We start from the raw sequence: 28000 nt of genomic DNA, 5'->3' as shown, positions 1-28000 counted from the left end.
AATTTTGTCAAGCAAAAATAGTCTTTATTCAAATTTAATGGAAACAGGGGTCACTATACTTTGCAAGACGGGGAAAAATAAAATTAAAAAAAATTCTTTTCTTTTCTTTTTTAATATAAAACAATATAATCACAATACCAGAATATGGAACTCTACAGTTTATTTCCTATGGGTTACTGCAGGTATCAATTTTCCTCGACTGTGCTATTCACAACTTTGTTAAGTCCAAAAATATGAAACCAAAGTGGTAGGAAACTTAAGACTTAGCACTTTCACTAAATGGCATACATCAAAGGGCATCAATTCAAGGGCAAAAATGGTTGAACTCACCATACCTACCTATGTCATCATTGCAGCCTTAAAGCCGTCCAGGTACTGAGCTCCCTGTAGGAAAGGCCAGGCCTGAAAGCCAAGGCATTTTGGATATTCTACTGTGGGCCATGAGTAAGGGGGTTTCAAAGAGAAGATTGTTTTCAGTCGAGCAGGAAGGCCTGGTGCCAGGAGGCTTTACGGAGAGGAAGCACTTAGATTTAACAACTGTAGACACACCATTAGGGGAGTTAAAAATGTACAGCAGTGCCATATGTTCTACTTCGATCATTGTGCTACGGCTACCAAACACGTACAAAAGACTGCTCGGGAGTTCCAGCTGTGCGCGCAGCCACTTAGGACCTCGAGTGGGACCTGGATCTAGACCGGGAGGGTGATCTGGACGCAGACCTGGATCGAGACTTGGACCGAGATCGGGTTTTGGAAGCAGACTTTGATCTGGAGCGTGATTCCGATGGAAGGTTTGGTTTTGATTTGGAATTGGACCTCGACCTGGACCGGGTCTCCGGATTGGCGCCAGCATCCTCGCTCTCCCCTCGGCCTTCCCTCTGGCCGGACTCGGACTTGGCATGTTCTCGCTCCTTGGACGCCGAGCGGGATCGCGATCTGGACTGGGAGCGGTCGGTGTCTTCCTTCTTCTTCTTTTTGCTGCTGCCAGACTTGCTGTCTCGCTTGCCGCCCCGTTTTCTGCTCCTCTCACTCTTGCTGTGGCTGCGGCTCCGGCTGCGGCTCTCCTCCCTGCTTCTCTTCCTTCCCTTCCTCTTATCCTTGCTTTTGCTGCGACTCCTGCTTCGGCTCCTGCTGCCGCCTTTGCTCCTGCTTCTGCTCCGGCTCTTGTGCAGGCTTTTCTCCTGACTCCGGCTCTTCTCCTTGCTCCGACTCCTGCTCACACTCCCCCGCTTCTCCTCCTCCACTCTCCTCTCCTGACTCCTGCTTCTACTTTTACTCTTGCTTTTATGCCTGCTGGGACTCCGGCTTTTGGATTTCCCAGTGTTGTCGCTGTTCTGGACCTTCTCTTCGGCTTGGTCTTTGCTCTTGCTGCGGCGCTTGTCCGCGCTGCGGCTGCGGCTGCGGCTCTTGTCATCCTTGCTGGGGCTCCTGCTTTTCTCCTTCTTGCTCCGGCTCCGGCTCTGGCTGCGGCTGCGGCTCTTGCTCCGGGAATGGGAGCCTGACCTGAAGAGAGACAGGGACGTTACGTCACATGAGACCTCAGACTTCATGCTAATCATGAGATGACCAAAGGATGTGGAGCTTTTGCCCCACAACCGAATGCAGGGCTTGCACTGCACAATGATTGCTTTCTGAACCCCCACAATTCCAGTCCAGAGCCAGAAAGACGCGGGTGAGGGAAGACTGGTAACATGATTAAAACCAAAGTGGGAATGGGACGGTGTTCCCTGCCGACCTCCTCAGTTACACCCGGAAGACCTACCTGGACCGGGATCTACTCTTAGAATGACTGCTTTTGCTGCTGCCGCTTCGGCTTCTGCTCTTGCGAGAATGTCTGCTTCGAGAGCGAGACCTAGGGGGAGAAAATATTTCTTTAGTATCTGCCGACAAAAGGCTAGCTGAATAGAATCAACTAAGACTTTTTTTCATTCAAAAAATATGTAGGGCGCTGGCTGCGTCCATGTACAAAGTTGGAAGAGAACTCTCCTCTGTGCTCTAGGCCCAGATCCAGTCACCTGCAAACATTTCACCTGGATGGCTTGCCTAAGACTCTGAGCATCTCCAGTCCTGACCCACTTTCCCATAGACCAGCTCTTTTCCCTGGGTTCCTTCCTTAGTTCCACCGATGCCACTGTTATTTACCCCATTCCTCATACGAGAAAACACAGCCATCCTTGACTCCTCTCTCCCTCATCCTCTTAAACACTCAGATTCTGCCTCTTATCTCCCCGTCTGCTTGTTTCTGCTGCCGCCCTCCTGAGAAAGCCACCAGGGTCTCTCTCCAGGTCCCACAAGAGCCCCCTGACCAGCCTTCCTGCACACACTTTTGCCCTTTACTCATCTATTCACCTCACTGTGAACAGACAGCCATTCTAAAAAGATACACCTCAAGCTTAAAAAAGTCTTTAATAAGCCAACACTGTGGACTCTCTGTATCATTTCCTACCAAAACCAAACAGGGGTCCTGGGGGAAACGACTAATTCCAGGTGTAGGGCAAGAAATGCACAAGATGGGACTAGAACATCTCATCATGACAGAGGGAGGGAAACTTTCAAAGATTTCTGGGCATGATCATCTATGAAAGGACTCTTGCCAAAAATGTTTAATCTGTATCTCATTCATACCTCTCTAGATCTAACTTCCGGTTTACACGAAGTTCAGCAGAAGTACAAGTTCAATGATACTGAGAGGAGACAAATTCAGAATGTAGGAGCATATTAAAGAAAAACCAAACACAATAAAACTAGGAAAAGTAAATGTCATGGAGGGAAGAGGGTAGGAGGGGCTGCTTCAGACTGAAGAGACCGAACAATGCCTTGCAATGCATGACTGCACTGGCTCCTGTGGGGGAAAAATGCAGCTATAAAGACATCCACGGAACAATTGGGGAAATCTGAAAATGGCCCGGACATTAGATGACTTCATGGAATCACTGTTAATGTTCTTAGTTTAGAAAATGGAAGTGTGTTCATCCTCATTTCTGGAGACATATGCTGAAGTATTGAGGGGTGAAGTGTCATTTTAAGTGCTACAACAAAATAAATGTAGAGGGTATGTGTATAAATATACATGCATACATACATACATAGAAAAAGATGCAGAAGGCAGCAAAATGCTAACAAGTGTTGAATTAGAAGGAGGTATACAGGTGGACTATTCCTTCTACTTTTATGTTTAAAAATGATAATAATAAAAAGTCTGGCGAGATATCTAGTAAAGCCCATTCAAACAGACAACAAACAAAGACAAAAGATTTTGAAGACAGAGGAGCCAAACTGATGGGCTTCCAATGACCAAAGAACAATTATTTGAGCATAAAAAATTTATGACTGCAATTGATCAAACATTACATATGTAACATCCAAGAGTCATCACCACCTTTGGGGATTGCTAGGGCACACTTAATATTCTGAAAGTTGGTAATAAAAGTATCAAATTTTTATTTTGCATTTCCTATAAAAATTACATTTTAAGGTAGCAAAGAATGGATGAAGGAAATGATCTTTTATAGAATTACAGCCTTTAAATACAGAAAGAATGAGAAAATTAGAAAGTCACCATTCTGCAACCACTAATGAATGGCTCTAGGTAATGATGACCAATAAATGCCAAAAGTATTAGGTGGAATGTTGATGCAGAACTTTATAAGGGACGGCTCAGGCTGACAACTCCTGAACACTCTGATGCATGTTATCATCACTCAAAGTGGGACACGCAGACACCACATAAGCGATGCAGCAGGAAGTACAAAGTACCACTTAGGAAGAGGACCTGTGAAAAGACTTCCCTTACTCTAAATGCCTCAGCATCCGACTATGAGTTTACAGGAAATATGGGGGACAGGATAAAGGGGTGTGCTAAACATCATCACAGGGATGCAGTCAGCAAACCAATTACAGAAACATCTTCAAAACAGATCACTGTGTCTTCAACAACTAAATGTGTGGAAAATAAAGAGTGAAGAAGGATGTATCAGTGATTAAAAGGAAAATTAAGAGACAATCATCCAATCATAATGTGTAGACCTAGTTGGGATCCTAATATGAACAAACCAACTGCAAAAGTACACATCTGAGGCCACTGGGGAACTGTGAAAACAATTTTGCTAACAGCACCATAATGTCACTTAAAAAGTTAGAGACACACACTGAAGTATTTACAGGTAGAGCGACAGGGTGTCCAGACTTGCCTTAAAACAACGCAGCAGGAAGGGTGATGAAACAAGACTGGCGAAATGAAAAGGACTGAAGCTGGAGGGGTGACAGGCATGAGGGAGTTCAGAGTTCATTAAACTATTTTCTCTAATGCTTATATACTTGAAATTTTCCAGAATAAAAAGTTAAAAAACAGTAAAATCTAAAATGCTTCCAAGTCTCTAATGACTTCCCACTGCTTAAAGCCCTTCCCTGGCTTTGGATCAGCAGGATCCAGCCCTTCTCTGCCTCATCTCAAGCCACTCTCCTCCTGCCTCCCTCTTTCCTCCCTGGAGGCCTTCAAAAAAAGCTGTTCTCTCTGCTAGAAAGGCACTTATCCTTTCTCAGCCCACTGTCTCCAACTTATCCTTGAGGGCTCAGCTTCCATGACATGTCCCTCGGGAAGCCTTTGCCAGCTCTCCAGCCTACTTGTGCTGTGTACCTTTCCTTTCACACACTTAACACAACGGTAATTATTTGCTCAGCGCCTGTTTTCTCCACTAGACTGAGTTTCATGAGGGCATGGGCCATATTTGTCTTGTTCACTAGTGCCTGGCCAGTTCGCAGAATAGCTGCCGAATAAGACAAAACCTCCACTCTTGAGTAGCTGGATCAGTGGCCATGTTTGCCCCCAGTAACGGTGTGATCTGGGGGACCCAGGAATAAACCAAAAGCAGGTCACTGAGACCTGCCTCAGAGAAAGGCCTTTACTTCTATTTGTACTTATGACATAAGAGTTCAAGAGTTTTACAAATAAATGCTCAGTTCAAAGTTCCAAGTTGTTGAACCAGATGGAACCATGGTACTGAGAATCCAACAGGAGAAGGAAAACGGACTGTCTGTGTATTCATTAATGAATTTACTGTGAGTGCCAACACACAAAGACATCAACAGTACCTCGAGTGACTCCGGCTCCTGGAGTAGGACCGGCGTCGTCTAGAACCGGGCTTGTCTTCAACTAATCTGATTTTTCTGCCATTGACTTCAGTTCCATCTAACTTTTCCAAAGCTCTTTTCATATCAGAGTAAGACACAAATTCAATCACCCCTTCATTTTTGCGACCCTTGTGAGCATCTGCATACGTCACTTCTCCCGCCTGACGCATATAATCCTAAAGAAAAAAAAAATCCCCAAATAAGTTAAGACACATTCTTCTAAAATATCTGACACCATCATCATAATGAAAGTTCTTCCTTTCCTTTAGGAAGAATGATGGCTTTCACCACAATGAAGTCTACTGTTAAATATTTCCATCTCCACACCAACCACTTCTTTAAAGCCTCAGGCATTAAGCAGGTGGTAGAGACAACAAATGAATATTTAACTGTTCTTTTAAAGTGATGTGTGAACATAAAAATTTTTAGTTAACTATCATTTCCTCAATTTTATAGTGGCAAATTCTTTACTTATAGAAGCTTTAGAAACTCACGTCACTACATTTAAGTCAGGTCTTTTAGATTTCATTATAAATCCGTGTTTGAAAACATACACTGACAAAAACCAAAGGTAAAATATAAACAAATCCAAAGACAGATTATGAAATTAGTAGCCCAATTTTATCTAAAATTGTTTTCACATTATCTCTGCAGAACAAATGAAAGACAAAAAGGCAACAGAATAGCAGTGTCCAGCTTTGGCTGCAGTGATGTGACGAAGTGTGTCCCATCACTACAATAAGCCTCTTTCCTCACTCTCTTTGAGGACTTAACACAATCCAACGAGAGAACACCACTGACACACTGGATAAATACTGAAGGGATATAGAAAGAAGAGGAGATATGACCAGTGTTTGAAAAGAAAATGCAATTTGGATAAATTTAAAAGAGAGACTTATGGCCAATTTCTCCATACTTCTTTAATATATGATATACACTCAGTACATATTTGTGGAATGATTAAATGAATATTCAGTAGCAGTTCATTGTTGTTATTGCTTTCCTTCCCACGTTTTACAAAGTTAGAAACATCGAACATACGCCATTTGATAATATATCTTTGCTCATTGCATCAAAAAATGTTTACATGTGTTAACAAATAATAATCTTCATAATTAGTGTGCCCAATACTTTTTCTGAGGATTTCCCAATTGTTGGGACTTTCAGATTATATATGGTCTTCTGCTATTATTCACAATCTGGCAATGAATATTTTCATACAAAAATTTCTTTACTTCAGTTGAATTATTTGCAGGAATGGGGATTCTGGGTAAAAGGCAGGGAGCCCACATAATTTATCCTCCAAAGTGGGATATATTTGGGAGTGAATAAGGATATATTAAGTTATGCCACTGGGACCGTCCTGGGCAAGCTGAGACATGATAACTCTGGTTGTTACCACTTTTGTTTATACTGCCATACTTCCAAATCAATAACAGCAGCAGCTAACATATTGAGTGTCTGTTACATGACAGGTGTGATTTAACTAATGTAGTCCTAATTATAACCACAAAAGGTAGACACAATCATTATCTCCACTTTACAGAAGAGAGAAGTGAAATACAGAGATGTTAAGTAAACTGCTCAAGGTCATTCAGGTAGTAAGTGAACGTGCTGGGGTCTGAACATAAGCAGTCAGACTTCAGAACCTGAATTATTAATACTACCCCACACCATGGGTGAAACTACCAATTCTCAATGCCACCAGAGGTATACTACTATAAAAATTTCATCTCAATGCCATCATCATTGGGTGTCATGAATTTACACGTTAAAAACTAACAATATCCCTAAATTTGCTTTATTTTGCATTTTTTTCATTAACAGCTAGCATTCATTGTGCCAGAAACCATTCTAGGCTTTCTTTTTTCTTTGAGGAAGATTGGCCCTGAGCTAACATCTGTGCCTATCTTCCTCTACTTTACATGTGGGACGCCTGCCACAGCATGGCTTGATAAGCAGTGCGTAGGTCTGTGCCTGAGATCTGAACTGGTGAACCCCGCGCCACCAAAGCGGAGCAAGTGAACCTAACCATTGTGCCACCTGGCCGGCCCCCATTCTAGGCTTTTCTTTTTAATAAAAATGTATTCAGTTCTCACAATAACCTTGAGTAGAAATGAGTATCAGTCCCATTTTATAGTTGAGGATTATGAAGCACAAGAGGAAAGTAACTTGCCAGAGTAAAATCACTGAGCAGGGACTCAATCCAGGCAGGTGGACTCCAGGGCCCTGCCCTTAAGGCTGCCTTGACTTACCAGGAAATCTGCTCTCCTAAGACTGAAACGACCAAAGGTACAGAAGTATAAAACCAACTGAGGATACTGGCTAGGCTCCATTTTAACCAAAAGTTTCAAAGTCTTTCCAGTTTCTACTCAACATTTGGGTGGAAAGGACTCAGAATACAGGAGTCCTTCCTTCAGTGAGTGTAATCTTGCTGGCAGACACTCAGTAAGGGGCTGCTATGTGCTGACAACCAACACAATGCACTAGAAAAAATGCCAGCTTATCCCTAGTCCCAGCTCTTCTGCTTAAGAACTGTGTGAGCTAACTTTTTCTGAATCTCACCTTGTTATCTGAAGACTGCTTGGAGTAAATTTTAAAAAAGAAAAAAGATATAAAAATGCTTTGATAAGTTAAAACTATATGAATGTAAAGGATTCCTAACTGCTTTTTGCTGACCCTAAACACACTCACTCATTTTGCTAGAGATGACTTGAGTAATCACGGACTAAAAAGAGAAGTGAGCTGGGAAAAGTCTGAATTTTCCTTTACATTTGTCCTCCTAAAGACCAGCCAGGTTAAGACACTACACAATTAGCTTTGCTTTCCTATAGTCCATTTTCACCAATGAGTATCTACACTGGAAGCCAACAAAAACTTGCATATTACAACCAATGTGGCAGGAAACAACAGAGGTTACAACCTTTCCTTTTATTGGTGAAAGTACACTGGCATCTCTCCACAGCATTCTCTACAGAGGAAAATGTCACATAACATAGGTTGTCCTCAGAGCGATGGTCCCATAATGGACAGGAGTGAGACTGTGATGCCTTCTGTACTGCTATGGAACCTTTAACTGGAGAATTTCTGAATACTTTGGGAAAGCTTTCAAACATATAATACCACTACATTCCATGTATGCCTGGGCCTGCATAAAATTACTTCTTTCCCAACCTCGACTCCTGCCCAACCTTATCCCAGAAGGTTAATGGGGCCCAAACCTTTAGGTCTTGCCAGCTGCACCGACTTGACAAATTCTCCACAATAAGTCTGTATTCTGTGCGGGTAGGAGGGCCATATTTATCTCGGCCACTTCTTCTATAACCATATCCACCTTTGGAAAGTTCAAATGGATAAGCTTATTTCAATGGAGGAAAAGGAAAAAATGATACAGCATGCATTTCCCTTAAATATATCATTTACCGCCCCCCCAAATACCACATATATTTTAACTCTATCCCCACCCTTACTTCTAGATTTTTTTTTTAAAAAAGCCATCAACTAAACATGAAAATTTAATTTACAAAGTTGTAAGTATATATATTAATATTTACATTTAAAATTAACATGCATAAATTAAAAACTATTAACAATTTAGAAATAAGTAACCGAATTATTAAATCAGTTACTGGTGTTACTCACAGTGATTAAAGTTTTTGTGAATATTTTATGTGAAAAAAAAGATTTTCAGGCACCTATTTCAGTTTAATCTCATCTGTGTCTACCCCTTGGGATCCTCACCACCCAGGTCTAATGGGGAAAGGTTGCGGTCGTCACATGGCTTCCTGTTTTTGGTCAGCCAAGGGCCACAATGGTTCAAAGAGCCACGCATGGAAAGGTAACCCAAGGTCAGCAAATGGAACAGGCAGTCATCTTAGCCTCAAAGGATTCTTTTAATTAAAACATTGAGGTCTTTGTTAAATCTATGTTAAACAATTGCATTGCAGAGAAAAAAAACAACACAAATACACATCATTAAACATAATTATAAAGTATTAAAACAAGAAAATTATGTCATTAATTTAATTAAAATTAAACAAAGATATTTGCAATTTTACATTTAAAAAGATACATAATTTATAAAACAAACGGCTTAAATATCAATACATTTCAATGTAACAATTAATTAGTTACTTTAAAAATTAACATTTAATAACAAAGGCATGTCATTGATACAAATGCCCTTTAAATGCTTACTGCGTCCAGAACCGTAACTGCCATCTCGACGTGGGCCTCGGGCATGCTCAACAATTACTCGCTCACCACAAAGGTCTTTGCCATTCAGTTCATAAACAGCATCATCTGCATCACGCAGATCATCAAACTCCACAAACCCGTATCTAGGAGAGAGCAAACCAAATCCTGGTTGGCACCACTCCGACATCCAGCTGTACTAACATTAAAGAGAAAGCAATGAGGTTCATGCTTAGCAAAGGTTAGGTGGGTTGTGCAAACTAAGGGTCAACTTTCTCTTCCCTTTAGCTGAAACCACTTTCCTTTGTGCCGAGAGGTAATGCAAGAGGATAGGGCGACTCCTGTCTCTCTAGTAGGAGGCTTGCTAAATATACAGAGATCATTTCTTTTGTTCCCTAAGTAGTGGGTGGCAACTGGAAAGACCTCCACAGGGATGCTTGGTATAAGGTATCAAAATATATAATCCTACAAGATTGAATATTTGCTCTTTCGAATCACATAAAAACTCATCTTTTTTAATTTCAGCCCAAAAGTGATATCTTAGAAAACAATAAACCTACATTCAGGTACTGTGTCTTAACTGTTAAATAATGTTTGGAATAAAATACCAGGTTAAAAAAAAAAAAATCACAGTACCTTAAATCTCCTCTGTGAAAGAAAAAAAATTTTTAAAGTTCCTGTTTCTCTACCTAAACAAATTAGTCACAAGTCAATTAACTGTTCTAGAAATTATCAGTGAAATTAATTTGGAGCTATTTACTTCCTCAAGATATTACAAACTCATTTCCATGAGGTTTTAGGTAGGGTAGAATTCCCTAAAATCTATCAAAAACTGTACAAACTTCTGTACATACTGCTAGGAATTTCCCAGCAAGGAGGTTTGGTGGTTTAACCCATATCTGAAAGAAAACAAACCCCCCAAAATTCCTATTAATGCCTGTTAAACCGTACAACTTATAAAACTAAAGTGCAAAATTTGTAAGATATTTATAAGCAAGGTTAAACAAACACCCTATAAACTATGTTATCAATAAACTTTTAGTTTGGTCTAACACAGCTGTGAAAAGTCTAGCTTTGTGACCACTGCCTGTATTTAAAAACCAAAACCATCTTAATGATCATACTTAATCACAAAGGAAAGTTACAAGCAATGTCTTCAAACCCTAACAAAGCTGTGTACGCAGGCAACACTGACTAGCGTTCCTCTGTGTCTAACCACACTGGAACTAAAAACAGATGATGAGACTTGCCAGAAGTTCATCCAGTCTGACCAAAACGATTCCATCCTTTAACATGTAATGCTGCGCTCAGCAACACATTAAGTGAGAGAACTCAGAATTTCAGAATTTTTTCTTTACTAAACTAAGTTCCTTTCAAACAAAAGTCTCTCAAGGTGACAATGTACAGCTAACAACTTTGGAGGATTTTTTATGCTGAGATGTCTATAAGCGGCATTCAAACTTTAAGAGTCACTGAACCTCAACTCCATTAAAAAAATCTAACACAGACACACCCAGTTGTTTAATGGGAAATGTTTTGCAGGAGCACAATTCAGAAGCCACCTGGCTCAATTTATGGACTATGAAGTCTTTAAAACATGGTTTCATGCTTCCATAGGCTGGAACTGCTAAGTAGCTTACTAAGAATGATTTTGAACATGATGTCATGTTAGACAAAGCAAGCAAAGCCTCTCCAAATCACTGACTTACTATGTTAAAAAGTGCTTTACAGTCACTATAAATCTATAAGAGATAATTTACGGCAGCTGCTTTTTCCTCTCCTAAGTAGAGTGGGTCATCAGGAAAGCTATACTATCATTTTCAGAGGAAAAAAAGTAAAAAGCAAATAAAAAAATTAAATCTAACTACTTTCTAAATAGATCATAAAATACTCCCCCACCCTGAAAAGTAACTGCCTTAGTTTAATTGTCTAGACTGGTCATAGGTCTGCTTTGCCACAGCATCACTGCCCTTGGCACCATATGAGAGCCTAATGCCAAGCAGAGAGGGATGAGAGAAAACATTCAACATGGGCATGATGAAACGGCCTCCGCTTGCCTCTAAGAGTTACACACCGGCTCGGCACGATTCAATGGCCCTAACTCATCTGATGGGATTTCAGAAAGACAAGATAGACTCCTGAAGATTAAACAAATAATTCACAGGGACATCCAAACAGCTTTCTTCAAAATAATTAGGGTTTACAACTACTCGAGGGTCAGAGAATGCAAGACCCCAAGCTCTGCAAGTCATCTGCAATAGAAAGCCAAACTTCTGTTAATAACAAGTGATGCTTATGTCAGACCTATTGTGGTAATGCATTCTCCCAGACTCAAATATCATCCTGTGCATGCTCATTCCATTCCAAGGCTTGCATGCAGAACTCATTCTGACCTTTGAGGGAGAGTAATGCCAATCTGTTAAGTGGAAGGCACAATTATTTAAAAACAAAAATTAATGCTCAGACAGACCGGCCTTTCTTTGCAGCTGAGGCTGAAGCAAGGTATATCTTGCCAATAAAATTCCTCCCTGAGTTGTAGGGACCAATTTGTGTTATTAGAGGGAAATGGCCCCTACAGTCCTTCCCTAATATTTACATCTAAAAAGTCCCAACAAGCAGGTCACTTAGTAGCCACATTTTTGTGATATCCAAGTTACTTACTAAAATAGTTGAGTTGAGATCAAATTTATTTCACAGAAAAATCCTGCCTACTACTCCGTGAAAAGCCACAAAATCTACTTGGAACATTTTAACGTCAAAGTCCAGTGCAAGGGTTAAATCAGGCACCAGATTGTCACTTCTCTCTGCCACTGGCATGTTGGGTGGGTTTGGAAGAATAAATCAAATATCCTCTGCACCACAAACCACACCTGATAGGGACTTCTGTTCTGAGAGCAAAGTACAGACCAGATCAGTGTGGCCACTTCTGCCAGATTACTATTTATTTAGATCTGTTTTACTGAAAGAATGACTTTATTTCATTCAATAAGTAGAGTGAATGGGTTCCCCAAATAAGGCAGGAAGACCAGACAATAACAGTAAAGTGTTACTTAACATTTATTAAGTAATCTCTATATACTAGACAATGTTATCTTCTTTAATATTCACAATACCCAAGAGTGAGGTACTATTATCCCCGTTTTACAGATGAGGAAACTGAGGCGCAGTGTTAAAAACTTGCATAATAAAACAGCAGAGCTGTTACTCAAAGCCAGTGGTAGGACTCCTGGCTTGTAACTCAAACTTGTAACTATTAAGATCCAAGCAGCATCAGTCGGTCTGAGTTGCAGTCCTGGTTCTGTTATAAACCAACCCTGAAAAGCACATTGAAATCACTTCATTTCTCTGGGTGTCAGTTTATCTGTGAAATGAGGAAGCTACACTACCTATCTCGAAGGCTTCTCCTAACATCAGTAGTATAGAGAAATGTTAAAATTAGTCTTCTTCTAGCCTAAAGATGGGACAAGTTAAACCAATACGATAGCACCAGAGATATACAACAGTGACAGACACGGGTAATTTTAATTTTTAACATCTAAAATACTATTGTATGGGTCCCAATTTTAGTTTTATTTAAACATTTTAACTGTCTCTGAATTAAATTTTAGTGCCTTCAAGAAAGTAAAGCTCTTCCTAGTAACTAACATCAGAGAATCTTTCTAAGTTGATCTTAACATCTCTTTGTAGCAAATAATATGAAACTAATCTCTTTTCCCACAAAATACTCTCCTTTTGAATCTTTTGTCAAATTAACGAGGGATATGAAATACACACAAGCATGTATACACGCTATGTGTTGGCATGTGTATATATCTCTTGTGTGACCTGTGAATAAAGCCTCACGAACACAACCCAACACATAAATTTCTTAACTCTAGCTGCAGACACCCTTCCTCCTGTACTCTATTAAAAACAACCATCTTTCAGTAATTCTAGTATGAAAATGAAGAAGATAAAGAAATTCAGGAGAATGAATCTAAGACAAACTAAGAAATCCCTCTATGGCAAGGACTGATAACAACAAAAACAAAAACCCCTCCTATATACCCCCTCTTGCTTGACTCCCAGACGTCACATCTTTCAACCCTTCTCCCCTATGCCTATGCCTATGTGAAAGAATAAAAAGTATGGCCAAACTATTAGACGTACAATACTTTCCAATTAAAAGAAAAACTACTTTCTTCAATGTTTCTCTGCTATCGCCCTTTCCTAAATTCTCTTCCTCTGGGTCACAATTTATCCTGACAAATTTAGTCAAAAAATGATGGGGGAGGAGTTTCCACCATTTTCTCCCTAAAAAGGTGGGTACCGTGGACTTTTGCCAAGTATAGACAGGTAACTGGACACCACAAACAAAAGCTACACTGAATTATGTGGGCTGTTCTGAACTTTAGTCCATTCTTCCGCCAGGGCCAACACTTGGGGGTTCCTCATTCCACATCTCACGTACTGCTCGGACTATCAGTCAGAACTCTGAAATGCTAGAACGGGGATGACATGTTTTTAAAACTAAAGTACTCCAAGACTTCAATTTTAGAAATGTTAATCACACTTTTCCCCAAGAATTATCATCTGAGCTTGTGCTGTTGCTAAATAGGCTTTCCCTCATCCTAATAACCCACCCCAATGGTCCCAAATACCACTCTGGACGTTCTACTGAAGAGGATGTGGAGTTTATCTTACCCCTCTTGGAAAGGCTTAGGGTCATTCCAAACATCTTCACTGAACAGGGAGACGGGAGAAAAGTCCTCTCTGAAAAACGATGAGCGCGACCTGCTCTGGAGGTATACTGATCAGTGGCTAACTGGGCAGGGCGTGGCTCAGGGGGTGTCCAATACCAGCTAACGGATGGGGAGTGGATACAGGAGCAAGGGAAAGCAAGCCTCCATGCGTGTGCCTGCGGTCACCCACCAACACTGCTTACCGAGGCGCAGGCCTTGGATGTTCTCTCTATAAGAAAAATTTGCCCCTTTCCACAGTGGATCTCTGCTCACCTTTGTCCTAAAACTGTGCCACATGCTTTTCTTTGAATGTGGACATGACAGTCCTCAGCCAACCATCAGCAGGATGTGAGTTTTGTTTTCCCAATGTGGTGAGCCATTCCCACATTCACTCATTTTCCTTGTAAGAACCGAACCTCTCCATGGATGGTCAGGATTAGGGATGTTGCTGTAGCCAAGGAAAAATTTTCATCTGTTGAAGTTAACCCATGGGGTGGCTTGAACCCTCAAATTAGGGTTAATAGCACTGTACTTTAAGGGCAGAACCCTTAAATCTACCCTGAAAGAAATGGCATTCAGTGAACAGGAATCAAACAGCTTTCTTTCAAAGCACTCAGTGTTTGTCCTACGCTTCAGCCAACTTGGTGTTATGAGGTGAAAAAAGTTAGGACAGGATAGTAATAAAACACAGTAATTCTTGCTGTCTGCATAAAGTGCTTGGAAAACTGCAGAAAGACACTTCCGCAACCCACTCTCTAAGTGCTCAGGTGAGGCCAACTCAGAAAAGCTTGTGAGCGAGAACTGTAACTTCTCCCAATTCCAAAGGTCTGCGACATCCCAGGGGAGGCAGTGGTCTGGCCCTCCACGTAGAATTAACCAGCGCCACAGTCACTGCTCTGGGTCACTGATTATGGTTGTAATTTGACTTTCCCAGTAACAGTGGGTTGTTTATAACCCACAACTAGGAACTCCTACCATGTGAAGTAGGTTCCTGAGACCCTTTCCTATCCTGAGACAGGAAGGAGCTGCTCTGGGCATTCTGGCCTCTCTTTCTTTAGCCTCAGAGGAGGGAGGGCCATCAAGGCCACCCGGAGAAGGTGGATGACTTACCCGTGCTCACTGAGTGGCAGAGCTGGGGTGCGACTCCAGGGCTCACCAGTACCCAGTCTGGGGCTCTTTTCACGTCGGCACACTGGCAGTTCCCGCACACCAAGAGCTCTCTGATTAGAGCTAGTATGGATTCCTGGTCTGCAAACGTTGGCCACAGCTCAGTCTGCACTTGATCTTTCCCCACCTTCAAAGAAGAAAACCTACCTCATGACTTCTCTCTTCTGGATCCCTGACCATCTAATTCACTCCCAACCACCTTTGACCATTCCACTCTAGCTGCCCAGTCTAGTTCTACAGTTTTCTCATTCTGCTGGGCTCAGGGCTGGCTCCTCCTGCTTGATCAATTTACTTAATTCTAGGACATGGCTATTTGTATTTACTCCCCCTGTCTCTTTACATGTAGTAGGGAAAGTCCGCTGCTCTATCATTCTCTTGCTCAGAGGTCTAGAATGACTCCTAAATCTCTTTGTTTGTCTCACTCTCTAAAGCTGGAATGACTTGAATGCACAAGGTGCATCACGTCAATCTTCTTCCATATTCTTGAGGATTTCTCTCTCACGAAGTCTCAGAAACCTGCCTGACGCCAATCATTTTAGCATTTTTTTTTAGCTTGAGCACTTCTACTCAATTACATGGTTTCATGATGTTTTTGTGGCCTTTCAAGCCACGTTCTTTTTTCTTTGTGTTTATTCTCTCATTTGATTATCAGCTCTTTAATAGTAATAACAAAGGCTAATATTAGCATAGTGCCTGGCACATAGCAAATAATTATCCATAACACTTCATTATTCCTCATAACATATGTGAAGAGTGTACTATTATCATTATTATTTCCATTTTATAAATGAGAAGACTGAGGCTTGGAGAGGCTAAGCAACTTGCTCACTGTCAAGGAGCTCTTAAGTGGGTATAGCTGAATTTGATCCCACATCCACCTGACTCCAAAACACAAGCTCTTAACTACAAGGTCGCACCGCCTCTGTAAAGGCAGATGCTTCTTCTCTCCTACAGTCCCAAGGACAACTCTTTTCATTCAACAAATGCTGCTGCCTGACTTGATAATCTAACTACAGAAAAACCGGGTTGTACTAAAGTTTTTTGATCTAGTGGGGTATAGACTCCAGAGAAAATACAAACTGATCTTGGGGCAGGGTGAAGCACCTCTAAGCTTGGGATATGTGACAACCAGGTTACATTCACTCTTGTCTTTTGGTTCCCATTAGCCAGTGTCAGCCATCTGGTCCTTCCGAAAACATGTGTGGGTTCAGAACATAACAGACTAGAAGAATAGAGGAAAAATAAGATTATTCTGTGCAATCCCCATCCTGGAGGTCCCATATCAACCCCTGGAATCTTTTTTTGGTTTTTAAGGCTCAGAGAAATTACACTACCATAGAGATGATGGAGAGCTGAGCCTAGAGATGGTGGATATGAATGGATATTGACAATATTATGTATTAAGAATGCATTCAATTAGTTTTGTAAGGAATGGTGACTAGATCATAAAAGCATGGATGGTGGGGGAAAAAAATGACCAGAAACCAAAGAATACTATAAGGTTTACAGACTTTCAACTATACAAGGATTAGAGCAGCAACCAGAAAAGTACTTTGCAGATGATAAGCATTTAAGATCTGATTTAATTCCAAACTACTATTAACATGACTACTCTAGCCCACCAGGATTCTTTCCTTCTTCAAATTCCTTTGCAATAACTCTCACAACTCTGAGGTTTACTGTTAGCTCATAGAAGAAACTAAGATTTAGAGCAGTTAAGTAACTTGCCAAGGTTACCCAACACTTGGGATTCTTCAAACCCTAACCTAAAATCCACATTCCCCCACCATGTTCTATTGCCTCGTAAACACCAGTGGAAAGAAATGGTCCGTAAGAGCAAACACTGTTTGAGAAACATAAGCTCTAGGAGCACAGAAAATCAGTGTCATCAAATTATATGCATTAACACAAATGCCCACGTGAATATTAACATCTTATGAGAAATATTAAATGGTAAGAAAGATCATTTCTGCATCTAATGTGTACTAATATTAATAAGTTGTGAACATTTACTCTCTAAACTATTAGTGGAACCAACCCTATAAATTAACTATCAACATTTTAACATCAGTCTAGGAAAAGAGAAAAAGATAAATCATTAAGAAAATACCAGTCCATCTCTAAAGGAACATTCACATATTGGGGTGAGGAAAATAGAACAGAAAAAATCATTATCCTAAAAACTAAGTGATAAAACAAAATTCCTCCAGAATAGCAGGAGATAGAGAAGAATCTGTATTAAACTCAAATTTAGTCTTACTTTGTAATTGTTCTATGGGCCTATCTAGATGTCCATTTGTTTCAACTATCCAAAACTGTTTCAAAAAGGAACTAAGGTTGCTAAGCTATTTCACTTTTACTAGGCTGCCATCTTATTTCTACCCTACAAAATGGGACCACCCTCAGAAAGTGATATACTTGCAAAGAGTTTGTGGATCAAACTATCACAACCTCCCTGTCATAACTAAATGTATTACTTTGACATTTGAAAGCCAATACGGTTTCTTTCCTTAAAGGTCACAAACACAATCACACCTGTGTCCATTTCAATTTTCTGACACTTATCAATCTTAAGGGTAAATTAAATTAAAAGGTCTCACAAGAAAAGAAGGTCAACCATTCCCTGATGACACAGTAAAGTTCATGGAGACTCAGTCACAAATTAAAAACAATTAAAAAAACTCAGGAGATGAAAGTCATATTACCAATTTAGAATAAAACTCTTGGGACATAAGATAGAATTACCGTAATCTGCTACCCGTACTTAATGAAATAAAAGTTTACACTCAGCAGACAGCACTACCTGATTCCACACCAAAGCTACAAACAGAACTGGTTCGTACTTACCTCTAAAATGATACTACCAGTGGGGTGGCAGGTGTTAAAGCCTTTTAGTGGTTATGCCTCTGGGGCCATCTTGGCTGTTCTCAAGTCCCTTATAACCCTCCCCCCGCCGCCAGTCTGTGGGCTGCAGTCAGTTTCTTTTTTATTTTTATTTTGGTTAAAGATGCTACTCTTTATGCTATTTCTTGGGATGCCCTTCCCTTGAAATTGGCCACTTCATATTTTAACAAATTATTCAAATTCTTTTAACATTAATGAATCAACAGCTTCATTTCACCCACATGCAGTAACTTTTCTTAAAGTCAGCGCTTCCGGTCTGTGGTTCCTGACTCCTGGGCCTGAGCCTCCTACTTGCTTTTATTCCTGACGGCTGAATGCAAACCTCCCTCCTTCAGTCTCACCCCTTTCTCTAAGTCTTGGAGGTCTGTTTACAAAGCACCTGCCATCCCCTCCTTTCAGGCATCCAGGCCTAAAGACATGGGCTGTGGTGGAGGAATAGCCTATCCTTTAAGTGCTTCTTTAGGTATCATCTGCAGCTCAGAGACCTCTAGATTTTCACCTCAATACATCTGAAAGGTCATGTAGGGCATTTCCTCAAAGTATGGGCATGTAAATTCAGAGCACAATCTGATCCCTCACCTTGGGGGTACTCCGAGAGCAGACAGCCCCAGCAATCATATCAGGACAGAGATCACTTACTTGCACAAATCCTACCCTGGTCAGCCATGACAAAGCTGACACCACCTTAACAGCTCTTCAAAGAGTAGCCCGAGGAGGAGAATCGCTAGCGGTCTCCATTCAGGGCCAACGTACCACCTGTCTCACTTTTGGCAGTAACTCGTCAGCTTGTTGGAAGCCTCTGCAGAAACACTCAAGACTGAACAGGCCGTGGGACTTGAACTACCTTCTCACCCTTGGAGGCAAGTCCCAAAAGGGTAAGACTGAACCATCTGGAAGGAAACAGCATGAGAGAAGCTTTGACTGACACTGCTCATGCTGTATCTGGCATGTGAATAACAAAGATCTTCAGTTTCTGGAATTGGCAATAACTCATTTTGTAACCTTGGGCCAGTCACTTATTCGCCCCATGCCTCAGTTTCCCCATCAGTACAAACTAGAGACAACACTTTGATATACTCAGTTGAAAAACAAATCATCCAAATGCACACCGTCAATATTTTCCAAAGTTTTAAAATTTCAGTCTTACTTTACAAATCTCTAAATACCACCCCCAAAAGTATTCTCTCAGATGCATGGAGCACCTTTCTTCTGAGGAGCTCAAAGTACAATTTTCTAGTTAGATTACCTGGAAGCAGCCAAAAATACTGGGAACCCAAACCATATTTTGTCTAGCCTCCATCCTGTGAGTATCTTTTAAGAAGAAACAAATACTTCGCACGGCCCTTTTATTCAAACGTACCTCAATGAGGAAGGGAGGGGCAAGACATTAAAGTGAGGAACAGGGGTTTAAAATGACTTGACCAAATAATTACAGGTATTGTTTATTCAATCACAAATTGACTGGGAAATCAGGACCAAGGAATGGAAGTCTCAAGCCAGGGCAATTTATGCCAGTAACATCTGCTCAAAATCGCAGTATTTTATTGTCTCTTGGCACTCACTGATTTTTCCAAACGGCAGAAATTTTAAAAATTACCTATGTCTTAGGAAAAAAAAGTAACATACTTAAAATTTTTTGAGGTAGGTTGACTTTAAAGAGACTTCAGTAGAAAAACACCTTGGTCACATTTGTAATAGTTATACTACTAATAAAACAAGGATAGAAAAACTACTTAACCCATAGTCCTATTTCTCACAATTTCTTACTTGTTTAAGAAAAAGTTCCTGGTTAAAACACATGAAACCATTTTCACCTGGTAAATGAGCAAAGCTTTTAAACAACAGAGACACTCAACGCTGGGGAGGCTGCCATGACCAGCATGCTCATTCACTGCTGGTACAAGGGTGACGGGTGCAGCTTTCCTGAAAGCTATTTGGCTACATGCATTGAGAGCCCTGAAAAAGTTCATTCCTGCTGTGACACATGAATTTTACTTCATAGAACGTGTCCTAAGAATGATAAAAACGAAAGTTTTATGCACATGAAACCAACACAAGGTTATTTTTAACAGCGAGAATTTAGAGACAACCTGGGAGGAATGGTTACATAAATCACAATATAGCCATACAGTGGATTTTATACAGCCATTAAAATGAAGTGTATGAGAAAGATTTTAACATGAGAGAAAAAATACATGAGAAAAATTAAGTAGAAAAAGTGGTACATAAAATTGCATAGACCTTGCCTATGTTAAAAGGATTCTTGACACTTCTTTTCTACTTTAGGCTTTTAGTGTTTTCTAAATTATCTACAATGAACCTGTATTTATTTCCTAACCAGTCAAAAAGTTATTTTTTGAAAAAGTTCTTGACTCTCTTACGCTTAGTAGGCTACATGCATGAGCCTTAAAGACTGCAAGATAACTTCCCTCATAAACAATTTTAAACATTCTATTTAAAAAATATAATATTAAAAAAACGTAATAAAGGGTAGCTGAGAGTTCAGAAAAATAGGCACTCAAACATGGCAGGTGAAAATATAAATAAATACTATTTGTCTAGAGTTATGGAAACCAACGGGTAGCAAAAGCCTTAAAAACATGTAAGTACTTTGACTCCAAAAGTCCAATTTCAGGAATCTGCCCTAAGGTAATAATTAGAAATATCCACAAAGATTTACAGAAAGGATATCTGTTATGGTGTTATAAATGCATAAAATAACAAAAAACTGAAGATGACCTACATGTCTTACAACAGTTTTAATTATGTGCCTTAAACAGCATTTACACGCGGGAATACTACGCAGCCATCAAGAATCAGGTAGCAGTAGAACACTTCATGACAAAGAAAAGGACCAGGCTGTCAGGAAGGAATAGCAAAGCTACAAAACAGAATGTACAGTATGATCCTAAGCAGGGCAGGCATAAGAAGTGCATGAGCTTGTGCGTGTGTGTGTACAAAAAGGAAGTCTCAAAACGCAGACAGTGTCATCTCTGCATGATTTCCTTTCGTCTATGTTTAAAAAAACTTAAAATACAGAAAATTTTTATATCAGAAATAAATACATGCTATTTTGAAGTGTTATATGAATTAATGGGTCTGTAACTATGCACTGAACAGATTGTTCAAATGCTCCTTTAAACAAAACTATGTTTTAATCTCTTCTTAGAAAATAATAAAATTAACCCAGAACCAAATGCCTTACTTTTCCCAACACAGATTCAAAGCCTTGGTATATGTGGTTGGTTCAAATGTGACATTATTTTTGAGGGCCATGAACAAAAACGTGCTGGGGTCCTCCAAGGGAGAGTCATTGCTGTCGTCCATTAGTTGTAGCATTCCAGAAAAATGATAAAGCATTTAGCTGCTGTCTGGTGGTGGAGGAAGGGAATTTCTCACATGATTAAGAATAAACTAACAGGGGGCAGGCTCTGTGGCCAAGTGGTTAAAGTGCTGCACGCTCCCCTTTAGGGGCCCGGTTTCTCAGGTTTGGATCCCAGATGCGGACCTACTCCACTCGTCAGCCATGCTGTGGAGGTATCCCACATACCCCACATAGCACAAAGTAGAGGAAAATTGGCAATGGATGTCACCTCAGGGTGAATCTTCTTCACACACAAAAAATAAATAAATAAACTAACAGTCAATTAACCAGAAACCAATAACTTGGAACAAAAAACTAATTATATTTCCTTCCTGGCTCTTTTAAAAGAAAAGACAATAAAAAAATAAGCTCCCATGAAGGATTCAGTCAAAAGAGAAAATTCCTGGGTATGTTCTGGGGTTGGCAGAGATTCATCTCAGTATCTAAGGCCTGACAATACCCTACAGAGATCGGGGACAAATCAAACAAGCACTTGACTTAAGGAGAGTAACATATTTAAAAAATTAACCAAGGTATCTTCTACTCGAAGGAATTTTTAACAACGGTGAAAACAAAAACTTCCTGGTAATACTTAGATATCATGAAAATCCAATTAAACAGACTAGACCTCCCTTGAAAATTCTGGCTGGTCACAATTTCACCATAATATGAAACACAGGTTCTGAAACTTATAGCCATGTTTCCCTGCAGAGTTTTAATTCATGTCTTTAACCAACTAAAAACAAAACCAACCAAAAAACCCTCAATGATTTGGGGGTTCACCTGTCCAGCTACTAGCCAAGTAAAATAATCCTAGGATATAACTGATAAATTTTATTAACTAAAATACGGAAAAGTTAAGATATAAAGATTCATGACTGAAAGCACAAGCTTTTGTGGTAAGAGAAACTACTGCATGAAAAATCGTCTACATTTTACATGAAGAAAGTGACTTATTAACATAAAAGAAAGCCCAGAGAAGTCACAAACAATCAAAGGCAGCAAAGTTACCATAGAGGTGCGAGGCTGCCAACAGGTGCTGCTGATATTCTCGCTCCCTGGGCCTCCTAGTCCCGCAGCGGCTCCTGCTGGAGGGTTCCTGCTGGAGGGCTCTTGGTGGAGGTAGCGTGGCAGGTACGAATGTAACAGGCCCTGAGGGGATCTGGAGTGGTCTATATGGTCCTGGGAGATCTACATCCTGTCTATGGTCCCAAACTGAACCATCTTTCTAGGAGTTCTCTAAGACAAAGGCCATCTGGATTAGGGCCGCCGGGTACAATAAAATGGCAGGCAATGAACTACTACATACGTAGGTCTTCTCCAAACACCAAGAGGGTCCATAAAATCCTCTCCTGGACCCTAAATCTCCTTTGGAGAGCTCATCTGCTTCCTCATTTGGTAAACTTTCTATTACACCACTAAGCACCTCATGCCTATTTTAATAATCCTGAACTTTACTCCCAATCCTTCAGCTTATCTGTCTACTGATATACCTCACTTGAACAAATCTGAACGCTTCAACAATTCTTCAAAGCTCTGTCTGTCCAAAATCTGCTTTTGAGTTTCAATTACTAATAATCACAGTCTAGATATGTTCAAAAATGCTTTTCAGGGAGATCTACTGTGCCTTTTAGTTTCCAGGTCTATAAGCTTACATGTTGCTAAACTATGCCATCTTTTCCTTTTGTGCCAACTCCTTCCTGTCAGACTCCTTCACACTTGTGGCATCTACCTCAGTCAATTCCTGCTTGAAATACATCTATACATTGGTCCTTTGCTCAGAAGTCATTTTCCTCTGCAATGATTTCTGAATGCTGCCAGGAGGTGTGCCCGTTTGGTGACTGTCATCCCTGCCTTCAAATCCCTGAAATGACTTCCCATTCCTCATTTCAACCTTGACTTTCAATCAGATGCCACGCATATCATGGTTTAGCAGCAGAAATGTAAAGTATGAATAGCTCCCTACAGGAGACCCAGGTATTTAGGGTCCTGCAAGCATTTGTCCTCTTATCTCATCGTTTGTCAGGTTGCTCAATTACTTCCCCCAGAGCCTTTGAATTCCCATCTATGATTTTGAGTGTTTAATGTAAAATCTTCTACTTCTTGTTTCTGGTTTATGTTGTTAAATTTCTAGATCCTTCATGAGATTCAGTCCAAGCTCGATTGTTTATTTCTCAGAACTGTCCCTTATTGGACCCCTCCTCCTCCTCAGTTATGACATACACTATTCCCAAACACTTCTCTTTCTGCATTTCAAGCCTCAGTCAATCCATTTTTCAAAGCTCATTTCAAACAAATCTTTTCAAACAAACCATTCCAAGTTTTACTTGTTTGAGTTTAAAGAGAGAGCAAGCATTTCTTAACTCAAAGTGTACATGTTATGACCGTAAACACTTAATTTACTCAAGAGCAGAGTTTTCTGCCTCCTCCCCAATTCTTCATCTTCTGCTATCACTTGAGTAACTGTGGAAAACAGACTTCATCAAATACGCTTCATGTTATCAAGCATAAGCTGTCTCCTAATGATTACGCTGAAATCCCTCTGATTATAGCCCTCATTTATAGCTGTGAGCCATTATCTCCAATCTTCCTTTTCCTTGTGGATGAGGAAACTTAAAGAAGTTACTTGCCCACAGATAATAAGTGGTAAAAAGTTAGGATTTGACCCAGGCCTGTCTGGCTTCAAAATCCATGCTTTCCCCACAAAATTTAGTTATTCTGACAACTTAGTCGGGCTCTGAAGAAAATTGGGAGTTTTAACTTGATCTCTCAGATATATGGTATACATCACAATAACAACCCCCCGCGTTTTATCTAGTAAATTCCTTAAGAACCGAAAGCTCTATTGCACAAAATGAGTAATTTTCCAAGCCTTTTACTCTAGAAGAAATCAGTATTCATAACACTTTATTGAGGACACTTTCCTTAGTAAGAAGGTGATTCTTCCGAATGGTCAATTTGAAATGACTTTTTAACCCAACCAACAATCTGAATATATGGCAGCCACCAATTTTTCTCAAATGTGCAACTACTTAAATATCTTCCATAACTTCTCAAGTGTTAGTTGCTAGTATTACACTGGGAGTAAACTGCAGCCGTATCAGACCTGTTGCAAAGTTGGTCTTGTTTCTTAAATAAGCCAAGAGCTCCTCTAACATCCCAGGTTTAGTACCCTAAATGTCCCTCCTACTCCTTTTAATTTTCACACCCATGTCTTTGAAGGCCTACCTAACATCGCCTGGTTTTCAGAGTTTTCCCCGTTGAGTATCTTCTCCAGGCCTGACTCCTCACCTCTTTCGTTTTCCCTGAAACATGCAGCCCTTGCTGGCCCTGCGTCGCCAAAGTAGCTCAGGAATACAAGTAACAGCCCATTCCCGGGGAGGCAGTAAATTAGCAATTTCGAGTTGTGAGCCTCCGTCTCGTTAACCAGTCGACGCAGATATTAGCCAGAGTGGCCACGATTCTCTAACACATTCTACAACGACAAAGCAATTTTTTGGCAAGTTCTGAGATCGGAAACCACAGCGAGGAAACTCTGCACGGAGTCTTAAAGATAACGAGTTAAGACTTTAATTTACCCTTGCAACGGGAACGGTGAAGGCAAGACGATACTTTCGAAACTGTCACTAGACTACTCAAACCGGAGTCTCCCGCCCAAAAAAAGGGTGGCACATGGCAAGTCAAAAAAAGGGCCTCCCTCCAGAGCTCCTGTCCCCGGGAAAGATGCGTGGTGACCGTCTGATCCATTAGACTAGGGAAGAGGGGAAAAGGGAGCAGGAAATCCTGTTTATTTCCAGCTGCCCTCAGGGCGGGAAAGGTCGGTCTCCAGCCGGAGACGAACCAGGCCCCTCTGCCGGGGCCTGAGAAGGAAAACCCAGGCCGCCCCGGCGCCCCGGGGCTGCGCCCTCCCGCCCGGAGCACCGATCCCACTCGGGTTTTCCTTCTCCCCGTCCCACTCGGATCCTCCCCACCGCTCCCATTATCCCTCCACCACCCCCACCCGCGCAGGCGCAGTGGGGACCGGGCCTACCCGCGCCCCCGAGGCGCCGCGACTATGGCGGAGCCGGAGCAGGCCGGTGCAGCTCCGTGCGGAGCAGGCGCCCCTCTCCCGTCCCCGCGGCCTCCCCGCCACCGCCGGGGCGCTGTCCCCACCCGGCCGGCCTCTTCCGCCCTCCTCACCCGTTCTTCAGATCCACCTCCAGGATCTTCCCGTAGCCCTTAAAGAAGCGCTCCACATCGCGCTCCCGGGCCTGGTAGCTCAGGCGGCCGATGTACACCCGCGGCATCCCGGCAACGGCGGCTTGGCCCGGCCCCAGCCCCCTTAGGCGGCGGCCGGCGAAGCGAGAGCGCGGCGGCGACGGCGACGGCGGCGGCGGCAACGGGCGGGCGGCGGGACGGACGCAGCCGAACCCCGGCGACGTACACGAGCACGCAGCTCACGAGCGCGCGCCTCCGCCTCCCCCGCCCTTCCCGCAGGCGGAGGGTAACGGGAGGGAGCGCGCGTTCGCTTCCCGCCCGGCCAAGGGTGGGGGCGGGGCTTGCCCGGGGGCGCGCCGGCGCGGGGCGGGGCCAGCTGATCGACAGGCGGCTCAGGCGGCGCGGGGGCCGTCCGGTCCTCGTCACATTCTCTCGCGATTTCGCCGTGGCCGGGCCCGGGCAGCCCTGCGCCGCCGCCGGCTTCGCCCCGCCCCCCGGAAGTGCGTGCGCCTCCCCCGCCCAGCGAGCGTCCGTGCTTCTGTCCTTTGAACCGGGAGTGGTTTCGCCGTTAGAGCAGCCGCTTTGGAACTAAATCTGGGTTCTAACCGTCTGTGCCTCCCTGACCTTGGGCTCCTTACGCGCCACCTCTCTGAGCCTCGTTGGTCTTCACTGTAAAAGGGGGATAGTGATTCCAACCTGCCAGAGTTGTCTTGAGAGTTGAAAATAGGTACGTAAAGCACTTCGTACTTTGTGCAAGTGCCCAATAAGTGATGCCGATATTATTTTAAAAATCGGACACTGTGCTTCAGTACAAGCAACGTGGGAAGTGGACAAGGCTGAAGCTTTGGAGCTAGACTAGGCGTGACACTGAGTAAATTACTTGACCAATCTAACCTATTTTCTAACTTGCAAAATTAGAATCCAGTAATTCATCCCATCTCAGTGACGAACTGGGGTAGTGGATGTGGGAGTGCTTGGAACGGGGTCGGCACTCAATAAATAATATTGGTTCCCTTCTCAGTAACCCGATTGACTTGAAGCCACAAAGGAGTTTTCTTTGCTGTTCTTATTTTTTAAATTATATTTTGAAAGGATAATTCATTAACTGCTTCAAGTGATATACGGTGAAAAGACTTCTCATCTCTGCCCTCTGGTCGCCTAGTTTCCCTCCTCAGAGGCAAACAGTGTATCAGTTTCTTAAATGTCCTTTCCGAGGTATTTTACACATAGTAAGAAAATAGTAGGGTACTGTACGCACAGTTCTATACTTACTATAGTTTGAAAATTATTCCATCAGAGTACAGAAGGAGCTGCCTCAGGACTATTTTTATGGCTCATAATATACCATTTTATACACAGTAATGTATTTAATCAGTGACCTAGTGAAGGACATGAGACAGGATCAAACCTTTTGTTATAAGGGCTGCAGTAAGTAACTTTGTATATACATATATGTAGGATCTATTCCTAGAAGGAGGATAGTTGGGTCAAAGGGTGTGGGAATGTGTGGTTTTGATAGATATTGCTCACTTCTCTATAAGTACCGTTTCCCCATCTCCTTATCAATACTGTTATCAAACTTTATGATCTTTGTCAATCTGGTATCGGAAAAATGTATCTCACGCTAGTGTATTTTGCAATTTTCTTGAGTGGAGTGAGCCTCATTTTATGTTTAAGAGACACATTTTACTTTCTGTGTCCTTTTATATCTTTTGCCCGTTTTTCTTATTGATTCATAGGAGCTCGCTATATATTAGGGAAATCAGCTCTGTCAAATGAGTTGCAAATATTTTGTCCCAGTTTGTTGACTTTTGATTTTGCCTAGAGTGTTTTTTGCTATATAAAAACATTAGATATTTATGGGATCAAATTTATCCATCCTTTATTTTTCTTTGATTCTGGATTTTGTGTTACAGTTTGAAAGGCCTTCCTCACTCTGAGGCTTTTTTTTTTTTAATCCATTTGGAATTTAGTAAGGTGTGAGGATCATAATATTCTTAAGAACTAGCATCAACCTTGCCTGTCATGTTATCTGCTCAACCTATTGCGCCGATGAGAAAGAGAGCCCCACAGGGGAAATGCCTGTCTCCAAAACCTGCTCCTCCCCTGGAGTCCCCTAACTCAGGGAGTGGCACCTCCATCCAGCAAGGTGCTGAAGTTCAACCTTCAGCCACCACGTTCAGTCTGTCCTGTCGGTTCTTCCTTGTAAGCACTCACAGACCCATTCACTTCACTCCCACTCAGCTAGTTCAGGCCTCATCATATTGTTCACACATCAGGGCTTTTAAACGTGCTGCTCCCTCTGCCTGGAATATGGCTGGCT

The 28000-nt window shown here is 41.7% G+C and overlaps 1 protein-coding gene across 1 annotated transcript; it reads right to left on the bottom strand.

Moving 5' to 3' along the window:
* Window positions 1-2: 2 nt before the first annotated feature.
* On the bottom strand, window positions 3-26183 carry SRSF4 (serine and arginine rich splicing factor 4). Its single transcript, XM_023634842.2, has 6 exons — window positions 25660-26183; window positions 9328-9470; window positions 8352-8464; window positions 5092-5306; window positions 1763-1852; window positions 3-1503 (listed from the first exon to the last, which is right to left on the bottom strand). Exons 1-6 carry the CDS (start codon window positions 25764-25766, stop codon window positions 666-668), a joined length of 1506 nt encoding a protein of 501 aa, XP_023490610.1. The 5' UTR covers window positions 25767-26183; the 3' UTR covers window positions 3-665.
* Window positions 26184-28000: the final 1817 nt, after the last annotated feature.

The sequence above is a fragment of the Equus caballus genome, chromosome 2, assembly GCF_041296265.1.
Source record: "Equus caballus isolate H_3958 breed thoroughbred chromosome 2, TB-T2T, whole genome shotgun sequence".
Classification (NCBI taxonomy): Eukaryota; Metazoa; Chordata; class Mammalia; order Perissodactyla; family Equidae; genus Equus; species Equus caballus.
The sequence above is the reverse complement of the archived record's forward strand: the minus strand, read 5'-3'. Positions and strand labels throughout refer to the sequence as shown.